The sequence below is a fragment of the Cydia pomonella genome, chromosome 15 (assembly GCF_033807575.1).
Source record: "Cydia pomonella isolate Wapato2018A chromosome 15, ilCydPomo1, whole genome shotgun sequence".
NCBI classification, from domain to species: domain Eukaryota; kingdom Metazoa; phylum Arthropoda; class Insecta; order Lepidoptera; family Tortricidae; genus Cydia; species Cydia pomonella.
In genome coordinates this window covers 5,423,431-5,436,578 of record NC_084717.1, presented here as the reverse complement: position 1 = coordinate 5,436,578, position 13,148 = coordinate 5,423,431, and the positions used below count along the sequence as shown (strand labels likewise).

Genomic DNA, 13,148 nt, shown 5'->3' with positions numbered 1-13,148 from the left:
TGTAAGCAATGTTTATAACATCGTTGATATTCGCGACCTATTTGAACTTTAAACAGTTCGTATTGCCGTCTGTTATCAACATATCTTTAAAGAAAGAGATCGAATTACCGCGAATCTTAGTGGTAATTAATGTATTAATATTAATGCTCCCATTATGTCTATTTTGATTTAGTAATGTACGATATGACAAATGAGTTTGTTTGCTTGATGGTACGAGTATGTCAACACTTCCTAGTATTGACTGTGAATTTATTTACTTAACTTATTTTCGTATTTTAGCATTCTAAATACTCTCTTATCTACACTCTTATTCCTGCTGATCCATGAAGGTTCCACTGATGAATTCTCTTCAGACGAAGCAGACGAAAGAAGAATTGGTTACATTTATTATTTTATTTTGGACTAGCTGTGCCCGCGGCTCCGCCCGCGTGGTATTCGGTCTGTGTCAGCAACCGGCTCATTCACCGCTAATTTCTCTGCCTCTCCCCTGGAGGTGGAACTTGAAGTAAAGTTGACAGATGGATACGCTAGAGAACTGTAGTCTAGATAAAATATTTTACAATTAGGTACCACTTAATAAAACTACACTCCAAAATCAATTGGTATTTTTTTCAAATTCGTCCTTATTCAAATTTTTGACGTGATTTAAACGACATAGAGTAGTAGATGTATATCGGACAATACAGTTCCACTTTTGTATTTTTTTTACGTCCTTGACTGTACCTATCCAAATCATGTCCATGGAAAATATCATCCAAATCGGTGCTCCAGACCAATCAGTCTAAGCATGAAAAGGTAAGAAATATACCCATAGAAATCCATACTTCCGAACACTATCGAATTTAGGTGTAATACCTATTAGTTAGAAGTAGGATTAGAGGAAAGGAGAATACTCGTAGATATCAAAAACTTGAGGCCGAGTATTTACATTTTGTTTACAGTTATGTTTATGTATGCACAACTAAATGTATACATATAATTATATCTACAGTTACATACTAATAATTAGGTAATACTAATAATAGGTATGTAATAGTAGGTTCCGTTGCATAACTTCGGAGGCGACAAATTCCGAAGAAGCATGATTGGAACTCCAACTTTCAGGGTTAATGTGTGTGCTGGGAGTCCTGAAGCACTCAATGAGCTAAGGAACTAAGAAACTCTACCACCCGGTAGAGTTCCTTAGTTATGTTGTGACATTGCCTTCATCCAAGACAGTGTTAATGGAATTATATACTGCATGTTCACCTTCGATTTCCGCCTGCTCATTTTTCTGCGTGAGCATGGACCGTTCCTCTATGGGCGTGAGGATGGATCTCTCACAAACCCAAGAATGGCTCAGGTCTCCGTACACGCTACGAATGAAGTTTTCAATGGATGGAACGATCCTGCATAACGTCTGTGGTAGTTGTGGCTACGCCTAAGATCACGATCGTCGCTATAGTTTCGTAACGTCAATGCGTTGTGAGACTTTCGTGAAAGGTTCGCTTTTTTTCGGGAAGGCATTTTCAGTTTTTAGTTCTTATGGCATTTTAACGCGTATGAAATGCGAGTCCCAAATCGTTTGACATTTACACCGCAAACATCAGAGATTTTTTTTTTCATAGTACACACCTTCGTAGCCATTATTAAGTGCTAAAAGAGGCGATACGTATGAATATGGATACGATAAAATGACGATTAGGTATAATTCATGACGGAGAAAATTTTTTTTTAAATAATTATGCAGTTATACGCGTGTTGATATGTGTGTTGATTTTGCCACTACTTAACTATGTAAGTAAACTCATTTTTAACCGACTTCAAGATTTCAAAAGGAGGAGAATCGAGGGAACTCTTCAAATATGAAAGTCATACATATAATGATTTTTGTATTTTCTTTAACAAATCTAGCATTTACATTTAAAAAAGTGACATTTGATGAAGTGGAACTGCTGATGATGATCAGAATGGAACTCTTCAACGATACACAGTACACGTTTGGCGATTTGTCCTCTTCGCTGTGTTTGTTAAGTAAATTAGATTTTCAAGACAAATTTTTGTCAGGTTCGAGTTCTGACGATGGGGTCCATGAGGAATCGAGGGAACTCTTCAAATGTGAAAGGCATACGTATAGTGATTTTTGTATTTTTATCAACAAATCAAGTATTTACATTTGTAGAAGTGACATTTGATGAAGTGGAACTGTTCATGATGAACAGAATGGAATTCTTCAACGATGCATAGTTCACGTTTGGCAATTTGTTCTCTGTGCATGTTTGTCAAGTAGTTAGGTTTTCAAGACACATTTTTATATTTCTATCCTATTTAGTTTTTTTAATAATTATCTGGTGCTTTATTTCATGCATGGTGTGAAATAATTTATCTTAAACTCGACATCGACTACAGTCAAATACCCTATTGCGGGTATCTTACCAGTCAACCATAGGGCAAATCTGAAATGTGTCTAGGTGGGTGCAGTGACAAAAAAAAACATGTTACCTCCTTTTCTACATAATTAGGCGTAGGACCTGTTTTTTTAATTTAATTGTATGAAATCAAAAATCAACAATAATCGTTCTTTCACCGGTCTACCTCATTGAAGTCGGTTTTTTTTCTTAAAAATTATTAGTTTACTTGATTACTAAATTTTTACTCAGTTTCCCAAGAGATGGCACTCTGCAATGTATGGCAATTAATTTACTGTCGTTTAATTTCGTTGTATTATTACATCAACACAATTGAAATTGAATTGATATCCGTACCCCCCTCTTCTAACTTTAGAGTTATTTTGGCAAAATCCTTCCTCGGTCGCTTAATTTCAGCACCATATCTGTTAGTTTAGCAGGGTACTCGATGCTCGTAGCACAAAAGTTTGCACCTCCTTCCTAAGTAGCGCCATAAGATTCAGGTGCAAACTTAACTCAATCGAGTGTAGTGGCTACCCCCCATTCTAGGGGTTGAATTTTTATAGCCTATAACTTGGCCGGGCATTTTCTCGACAGATTAGTAAAGTTTGCATCAAAATCCTTTCAGCCGTTTTCTCGTGATGCGAGGTCAAATAAACAGACAAACAGAAAAACAGACAAACAGACAAAAATTCTAAAAACTGTTGGAACGTGTTCTGTTAACGATTCTTAGTATCCCCAGCCTACTTTTTTTCGAATATCTTCCATGTACAGACTTTCGACCCCCTTCAGCTTTATTATATGTATAGATATTATTCCATCTTTAAAAAATACGAATAATAAATATATCCAAAGTTCTTAGTTACATTTAACTTATAAAATAACGTTACTGGAATTATTGTGTAAAGAAGCACATTAAGCAGTTTAATAATTTACCTATAGGAAATCCTATTAAGATCACCCATAAATTTCCGTAAACAAAAGATCCAACTTTATCTATGTCTAATGACTAATTAAAGTACGTCATCACCCGTTAAATTCTGGATACTCAATGAAGAGTTTTGGATCACGTAATATTCCTGGCTCAGTCGAAAATAGCCCGCGGGATAGCGACGTCGCACGCGCAAATAAAACAATATGGGTTGCGGTACTTGTGTTAAAGTCATAGTTTTCATCACCAATATATTACTTGCAGTGAGTACTTGCAGTGTTCCTTATTCTTATACTTACGATTGTAAAGCTCGGTGAATAAAATACTGGACAGTTAGCAACAATAGCAGCCAGGGCCGGATTTAGGGGAGGGCAACCGGGGCTACTGCCCCGGGCCTCCACAAAAGAGGGGCCCCCCACAATAGAGAATTCGGTAAATTTACCATTTTATTTGGAAAAAATTTGGAGCCAGGGGGCCTCCACACCTTTATTGCCCGAGGCCTCCAGACCTCTAAATCCGGCATTGATAGCAGCGGATAGAACGCGCTAAATGTATTCTGACACTCTCTAATTGATTTACAAATACATAGAGATAATATTAATATCCCTACTGTTCGTATTTAAAAGTATATGCATCGGCAGAATTATCTCTTTATGTAAATCTAATATTAGAGAATAAGGTTATGGAGCTTTCTGGCTGCGTTGCACCAACATTTATTTATTTATTTATTTATTTATTTAATCTTTATTGCACATAAGAAAACACACTGTACAATAGGCGAACTTAATGCCGTAAGGCATTCTCTACCAGCCAACCTTTAGGCAAAGCAGATAAGTTGCAGGCGGTGCAAAAACATAGGTATAGGTGATACAATTGATACATGTACGAACACAATACATTCATAAGAAATACACATACATATATATTAATAATATTGATACAAATACATACACTTACATATACATACAACATTCATTAGTTTTGGGAACAGAAAAGTCAAAAGAGAAACTAAATTTATATTTCTTATAATCCCTGTGTCGGACCTTTTACCACCTTTATTTATAAAAAATTGCAAAGCCTCAATTAGTTTATGTTTTACTTTTATCCCTTTGTGTACATAACTCAAAATAACAGATTAAGACAAACGATTAAGTAATTGCTAATTGAGGCTTGTACCGCATTTGTGAATAACGCCATTAAAAAATATATTAGGCATTTAGTATGTTTCGGTTCAGCGTGTTTTGTTTGTTGTTGATTTTGATGGATGATCTTAGTAAATCAGGGCGAGGTCGGGAGAGCAGCTTGGCTTAAACATGTGCGTATTTATGATTTTCTGCTATAGGTAGAGGTACAGACCGAAATATTTTATACCATAGGTACCCGGCTAACTAAGAGAAAAACTATAATAATCAAATTACATTAATGGTGTCTTTAAAATTTTGGCGCAAGACGACACCCCACCTCGTACCGCGTTTTCTTTTCAAATAAGACAAATGAATAGACAATTAAAAGGTCTTTGAGACCCAGTATAAGCAAGCAGCGGTATCATGGTCGCATTTTTATCACTTGTCACTATGCCTCTCACTTTCGCACGAACATACTTGTTAGAACGTGACAGGCATGGTGACAAATGATAAAGAGCCGACCATATTAGCCCTACAGATATATTTATTATTTCGTGACTTTTCATGACATTGTCAAAAAAAATAATTCACGACGCCTCATAACCATTATGGTGATTTTATTCTCACTCGGTACCTTGACACTGGCTAAATGGACAGAAGCCACTTCATTTTAACGACTGAAACTGAACTGAACAATCATATTATTTACATAACATTTCATAAATTTTGATAATTTCAACCAAACATTATAACATATAAAATTTCATCATCCGACAAAAACACGTTGTATATAATACAAACGCTGTGCCACTATATTCTCATACAATGTAAAAGCTTAAATGACTCATATAAATATACAGAAGGAACCATAGCAAAGCTCACACATCCCCTATAGTTCGTGTCATCCACGATGACGATAATGTAGTGCAGGGACGCCCGGCGTCGATCGCTCGTTGCGTTCACTCAGCCCAATTCCCTGGAGTTGGAGCTGCAGGTTACTGTCCCGACGGCATTCCCCTCACTATTCTCGTCAAATCTTCTCATTTCCCTGCAGAACAGGACATCTTTAAGTTCGACATCCTTTAGTTCGCTCTCTTTTAGTGTATCATATCGCGGTGCCGCATACATACTACATTCTGCTAGTAAGTGCAAGCTGATCTCCTCCTTACCACAGTGTGGACAGGAGGCATCTCTACTTATGCCCATTATCTTCAGATGTCTATTAAGAGTCTTATGAAGAGTTATGATACCAGTCAGTAGTCTCAGACTACTCTTACCTAGTTTGAGAAGATAACGATGATTTCTGAAAACAGTTCTGTACCCCTAGTGTAAATTTTATCGACATCATAACGTGACGAACGCGTTTGCGTTAAGTCTCATTTTGTATAGGATTTTGAGTTTCCAAAACGTCCCGCTTGGCGCGCTCTTTCTAAATCCAATACAAAATGAGACTAAACGCAAACGCGTACGTCACGTTTCAAAATGTGTCGAGTTTTGTACTTTTGGTGGTGGGTTGTTATATTTATTTGCGTATTTATTTTTGCGGTGGGAGGGTCGGAACATTAATTGTATGTATGTAATACGCAAGTAAGTATAACGGATTAGCACTGATTGACTAACACGTTATTCTCTAGCGGATTAGCAAAGTAATATTTCTTGCTTTAATTAGAATGGATTTCCGCAAAGTAACGCCTGAAACTATTAATTATTTGACGATGATTTGTTAAATCTAACCTTTAATAACATTACATTACAAGTCAACGCACGTGTCTTCGTGAATGACACGATCTATAGTATACATAAATTGAAGCTTACTAATCCCCGAGTAATAATAGGAACCCAAGGCCAACCTTCTAAAATGGCGGTTTTCTATAAATTGCTTCATAAAAAAAATCTGCTAAAAGCGGAGCGTCAACTTTCAACAGAGATTATTAAATAATAAGACTGGTAAAACTTCTTGATCGTGGTTCGCGTCGCATCGTGGGATCATATCGTTTAGTTGCTATACTTTTCAATTTAAACAGAGCACTCACTTCAAACAACAAGTTAACAGCAGCGTTTCAAATAAGAAAGAGGCGCTACTTTTTTGTTTCCAAGTCGGTGGTCAACGAGCATACATCCCATCCCGCTTATTGTAATCGGTTGTTGTAGCCAATGGACACAAATTCACCACGTTGCCGATCCTTTAGAAACCTATAACTAACTAACTGTATCCTGCCAGTGGGGCGACTCTCCTTTCGGCTTTTCTCGGCTCCGTTCGGCTCAGCATTGCTCCGAGCAATTATTATACTCGGTATCTTTAGGTATTTAAATAAAAGTAAACAAAATCTACCCTCCAATGGCTCCTTAAACCAGTTGAGGGTAGATGAAAACATTACATGATCAAATAATGTAGGTTAAAGTCACGTCGTTCAGTCACAGATCCAGGCGGTTTTGTATTTGGTTGGTTAACCAATAAATGTTCTAACTATCCGAAAATTTACAAATTGTTTGTTTACATTTATTTAAATACCTAAAGATACAGAGTTATTGTATTTAAATACCTAAAGATAAAGATACAGAGGTTGGCACCACTTGACGTCCCTATACATGCACGATCACAGATAAGGTAATTGCTTGAATTTTGACAACCCTAAATGGCCTAAAGGGATAGTGCCATACATTAGAAAGGGACAGCATAATTCGTCCCTGAATCGCTGTCAAACTTCGGTTTTGGAGGAAGTTCCTTTTCTGTACGATAGTACTATTACTTATTCTGTGATCCAGTCTTACTAACGATAAAGCTTATTACTCACTCACTACATAGATGGCGTTGTCAACGGCGCGGACTTAAGATTTCTAGGCTTCTATAGACGTTAGAAGTTTAGATAATTGCAAGCTAAGTAGTGGTAACGAACTCAATCGTCCGACCAAATGCCGCAATGTATTGCAAATCCCATACAATTATCTCTGACGTTTGGAGAGGCTCTTAGGAGAGAAATGGCGATTGTGTGTGTTTACAACTTTACACTCGCAACTATTATTGCGTCCATTAAATTAGTTTAAATGTGTCACATTCATTAATTGTCTCTAAAGTGGGATGACCTCATTGATTTTAACGTTTCAAGAGGAATAATTTAAAATTGTTTTTGACCGCTTGTGTTTCACTTGGTAGCAAAGTTTGTTTAATTGAATTGAAACTGTCGTGAGACATAACTAACATTAAACTAATTCTACGGAAACACGTGAAAACACGAGAGTGGAATGGAATCCGTAGTTAGTTTAAATTTGTTTAACTCACGCCTTGAAACTTTCGCAACGCTTAAGATTCCAGTTTTGGAACCACTACCTTGTGATTCAATTTTAGAATCTTTCGCTTGCTCTGCCATCAATTTTAGCATGAGAACAACGTTGCGCTCTTGTAAAACAAATAACTATTATTAATTATTTATTATTGAAACTGCACAAAATACAAAAAATATACAAATGGCGGACTTATTAATGCTATAATGCCTAATAGCAATATAACTATCCGGTGGCCACTTTCTGCTGAGCACGACCGAGTCAGGTATATGTTATTTCCCTATTGCTCATAGCAGAAAGTGTTCGGTGACGTTACCAGATAGGGTAAAGGCACCAGTAGTCAGCCTTATAACGCATTTTTAAAGTTTGTACTCTCGACGTTTCTACAGGATTAGTCAGATAAATAAACGCATAACATGGCTAGATCAATTGTTTATTATAGTTTTAAAACAAAGTATGTCAAAAAATAACAATCCTCTTTATAATATCTATAATTAAGATTAAACAAAAAATTGCACTTTTCTCCAGTAGTCAGCCTCTAAAATCCAGTAAGCAGCCTTTGTGTACCCAGTACTCAGCCTTTATAAACTATTAATAACAATGAAATAAAAAACACTATTATTTGTATTAAAGTTAACGATATTATAATATTTATCATTCCTAGGTAGGAAGTTAGAGTATAGGTGGGTACCTATACTCTTATAAGTACAATTCATATGCCACGAAATTTGTAGGCCATAGGTGCTTAAAATTATTCTTGCAAACTAATAAACACTGTATTTATCTTCTTATTTTTTATTAATGAATCTGTTTATTTAATAGAATTCATTATTTTTAAAATCAGTTTAAATGCTGGTGAAACCCGTGCAGGGGCCCGTTAGATATTGGAATATTTGTCAACAAAAGTATGTATACATTTTTGAACCTTATTTAAATGAGTTAAAGTTCATAATATTTGGCAGCGACGTACCAAGGAAGGTAATGGCTGAGTACTGGATCCGAGAAACCCAGTGGTCAGCCGCATTAAAACGTTATTTCAAATGCGGCTGACTACTGGGTTTTACTTTAAATTGACTGAGACATGCCTAACTAAATTTGAAAATGTAAATGTAACGGTCCTAACGGTCGTATTGGATCGAAAATAAAAAAAATATCTAATAACCCAAAAGTCAGCCGCGGGAGGCTGGGCACTGGATTTTTTGTAAAAAAGTGGTATCCAGTGGTCAACCTCCTCAATTTATAAGTTAAATATTGATATTTCTATTTAAATATAACGCAATTTAATAGATAAACTAACCAATAAACCCATCATTAACAAAAACAGTAACTTTTTATATTAAAACATATTTTTTCTCACGCTTTAAAAGAACACCACGTGCAGTAAAAAATATGGCGGACATGACATTCTAGCTCTCGTCAACAAACATCACCTTTATGAACGAGTATATTTCCTCTCCCCGATACCTCACCGCACCTGCCGCGTTACGTATTGACGAATAAGGAATCAGAGCTCCTATTTGACTACTCGCGATTTGTTTAATCGAATATACCAGATATTTATGACCAATAAACGACTTAAAAGGCTGACTACTGGTCCCTGGCTGGCCACTGGTGCTGTTACCCTAGATGTAGGTAATAAGGTCTGTAAATGGTTTACAGGTGTGTTTTTTTCGCAGTTGGCAAGCTTGGCGCTGATCGGCGTCGGCGTCGCGGCGTTATTGATCGTACACGGCGATGGCCCCATCGTTGTCATCGTTGTCGGCGCCATTGCCTTCGTCATCTCATTCCTGGGCTGCTGCGGTGCCTTAATGGACAGTCAGTGCATGTTGTTCTCTGTGAGTATAGTTCATCACTATTGGCGATGTGAGCTGTAGACCTCGCGAACTGACTACGACAATTTTAAAAATGTCCAAAACCTGGATCGAAAACAATATCAGACGGAATTTTATAGTTCCAGTTGTTTTTTTACACAATTGATGAGTAATATCCCTCCATTGCCTGCAGTACTCAATCCTGCTGATCATCCTGATGAACCTGAAGACCGCATTGGCGACGGCGATCGTGGTGGCCCAGGACTCCATAAAGTCTACAGCTACGGCTCTGCTGCAACAGCAGTTCGAAGCCGACAACACGTCCATCTCCTGGCTTGAGGACGCGGTGAGTTATAGTTATTATTGATATCTACTACTTTGGAGTATGTATGCCAGGGAATGCTAATGATATTCCCTATATATCCTTATTACCAATGTAGCTGCAACTTATACTACCTATCGACCTAATTTCTTCTCTTCAAGCCCTGGAAGGATAGCCCTGGGGTCTTGTAATTCAGGCTGGATCCAACATTCAACCCGCTAAATCCGTTGAGTGAGCAGGCCTGTTAAGCAGTGAAAACATATAGGTAAATAGAAGCACTGTTCAAATCAATCAGACATTAACCCAATCCTTTTTTCTTCCAGTTAAAGTGTTGCGGCACGCATGGTGCCCGCTCGTACCCGTACCTGCAGCTGCCGGCGTCTTGCTGCAACGGAGACAACTGTACCATCGTCAACGCATACCCCGGCTGCAATGGTGCGCTGAACGAGTTCGTCGAGGACTTCGGACTGGGCATCGCTGGCTGCTGCGTACTGCTGATCGCCATTGAGGTAAGTTGCACTCACCGCCGTAAGTGCATTTTCTGTACGATGGACATGGAGTGAGTGGGTTAATAACAGAGCGTTTTTCCCCTTAATTTCTTTGAACACATTATTGATTTCCACATTTTGATGACATTGTTGGTTGTCTGATAGAGGTCCACTACACCAAAGGAAACAGAAATATCATCAAAGACACTTCTTCAAAAATATGTTCTAAAAATATGTTTTACTTTAGACATATTTGTAAAAGGCTGTTTGTTTTCTAAATAAATTAAAAAAATTATATTATATTATGCAGTCGTTTAGTAGGGATCAGGGAATCTATGGCAAAAAACGTTGCACGATAACTAGATGCTGCAGGAGACTGCATGATAATGTGCAATGTGCAGAGCATATTACAAAAGATCTGCTCTGCATCAAAAGTTCTGGTCAATTTGATCAAACCGAATACACTCAATGAACGGGTCACTGCCCTGAGATTGTGCGAATCACGTGCCTTTATTGATACTACATAATTTGATACCTACTCTCATAAAAATATATTACTTTTTTTTGGAAAAAGGTAAGCATTTGACCACAATCTCACCTGATGGTAAGTGCCGATGCAGTCTAGGATGGAACATGCTTACCTAAAAGATGTATATTCACTGTCGATTTTAAAAGATCCAAGTTATAGTGGACTGGGAAATCCGGGAATAGATTTGCAGGAAGTGAATTGCACTCCTTAGCCGTTCGCATGATAAAGCTGGATGCGTAGCGTAGTGCGAATCAGAGTAACGACGATGTAAGGGTGCGACGTATATTTGAATGAGACCAATTAATTGATGAAGTTTCGAGAAAATTACTAAATTACTGAATTAGTCTATACAGTGTCAGTGTTAGATTATGTTTATGTCCGACTTGGTGCATTCATCCCTCCTGCAATTGAGGTTTTTTTAATGTTGCTTGACTACTGTATGAGCCACTATTAAGCCGCAATTTTATTTAAAAAAAGGTCATCAACCCTTAGCTTTTAAGGGCCAATTAGGAGGAGCCATTACTCTTGCTCGGGCCCGACGTGGACTGACATCGGGCGATAGATAGCGAATGTGGATGAAATAATTAGCTCTTGAATCTAGCCGTGGGCGAAGCGAAGTTGCATTTGCGAGGCCTTTTTCTTTCAATGTCTATTCCCAAGTTAACTGCAGCGGGGTAGGTGATAGGGTTTAGGTGATAGACCGTGGGTGAGAGGCCGTTTAAATTTTAAGGCAGGCTCTGACTCTGACCTGTAGGATGCAACGGTAAAACACTATAATAACAAAATTTCTCTGTTTCAGTTGATCGCAGTGATCTTCGCCCTCTACCTGGCCAACCACGTGGCAAACAAGTATAAGAGTCGCTACTGATTTGGTTGGTAAAGTGCTTGGTGGGGGACTGGGGGAACTAGAAGCGGTGACCATCGTGGCACAAATGTGAACTTTAGCGGGCCAACATTTTCATACCGTTAGGGCACCACTCACCACTACTCGACACTAACTAGGGCTAGTTTAGTTAGCTGGACAGTCGTAGAGCTAAACTAAGTGACTAAATAGGTAGATAATACTATTTAACCACTTGACGGGTTAGTTGTCTTTTACAAGAGTCAAGCATTTCACTTTATGTAGGTAAATAAGGTAGGTATGTACTTACGTTAATGCTTTTAAATAGTTATTTATGGTACAAGTTTGTAAGTATTTCGTGACTAGTGACTTTTTAGTAATTAGTGACTTTTGCTTGTCACCTGACGATTTGTAGGTACTTTATTACGCGTGAGAACCTTTACGAGCTGGTGTGGTGAAAAAATAATTGTACTCTTTGTATGTCTAATATTTTTTATGATTGTAAGTAGGTATTATTTTTTCATTGTCAATGATTAATATTATTTTTGTAAAATAAGTAATTTGCAAATATATAAGTATTTTTATAAAGGTATGTGTTTTTATTCAAATCCCACTACCTATAGGGTGATTCATACATAAAACAAAACACTTATTCCTTATATCCGGTAGTTATACAATATACATATAACAATTACATAGAATACCGTAAAATGGGGTGAGTAGGGATTACGAGGGCATTCGGGTTATGAATGGGGTGAGGAGGGATGCAAGAGGGGTGAGTTGGTTTTTATAGGCTACCGCTCCGTAAATTATATATTCTAATAACAAATCAAGCTATTATAATGTTCATAATTCCAAAGTGTCGATCCAACAATTTTCAAAAATCACCTTAGGAAATCCCTCCTCATCCCTACTACGGGGTGAGCTGGGATTTCCTATTTATCTTTAAAGTTATGAAATGGAACTACATAAAATCATAAAAAAATAATAGTTCAAACGACCGGAATATGTATTGTGTATAAAAATTATTATAAGTATTGTGTTGTGTAGTTTGCCACATGTAAAAATAAAGTTTTATCGAGGTTTCAATGTCAGTTTTGCCCCTACTCACCCCATTTTACGGTACTTTAAAACAATTTTACAGTTTTAGCAGCTTTCTGCTGTGCAGCTTCTTTCCTGTTTATCTGAAGACAGGAATTACCGGATCATGGGCCGGTATCATGGATTTCCGATGGCTGGGCTGAGGTTTCCGTTTCACGAAATATCACAACATCGTTAACAATATTTGAAATGATAAAAAAAACTTTGTATTGAATTGCTAAATATATTCACTGTTTGATATATTTACACTTACATTTTATTTTTGCGTATATTGTCAACGGTGTCCTGATATTACGTGGAACGGAAAACTGCTGTTAGGATGCTAATGAAAG

At 37.4% G+C, this 13,148-nt stretch overlaps 1 protein-coding gene across 1 annotated transcript; it reads left to right on the top strand.

Annotated features, from left to right (window-relative positions):
• Window positions 1-3,439: 3,439 nt before the first annotated feature.
• Window positions 3,440-12,299, top strand: LOC133525769 (23 kDa integral membrane protein-like). Its single transcript, XM_061862149.1, has 5 exons — window positions 3,440-3,581; window positions 9,401-9,559; window positions 9,729-9,881; window positions 10,181-10,366; window positions 11,674-12,299. Exons 1-5 carry the CDS (start codon window positions 3,525-3,527, stop codon window positions 11,740-11,742), a joined length of 624 nt encoding a protein of 207 aa, XP_061718133.1. The 5' UTR covers window positions 3,440-3,524; the 3' UTR covers window positions 11,743-12,299.
• Window positions 12,300-13,148: the final 849 nt, after the last annotated feature.

Bases quoted from the DNA above. Each gene is read 5' to 3' on its own strand.
- LOC133525769 (XM_061862149.1), top strand. From the start codon at position 3,525: ATGGGTTGCGGTACTTGTGTTAAAGTCATAGTTTTCATCACCAATATA. The intron at 9,560-9,728 runs GTGAGTATAGTT...CATTGCCTGCAG, and splicing joins GTCAGTGCATGTTGTTCTCT to TACTCAATCCTGCTGATCAT. The intron at 9,882-10,180 runs GTGAGTTATAGT...TTTTTCTTCCAG, and splicing joins TCTCCTGGCTTGAGGACGCG to TTAAAGTGTTGCGGCACGCA.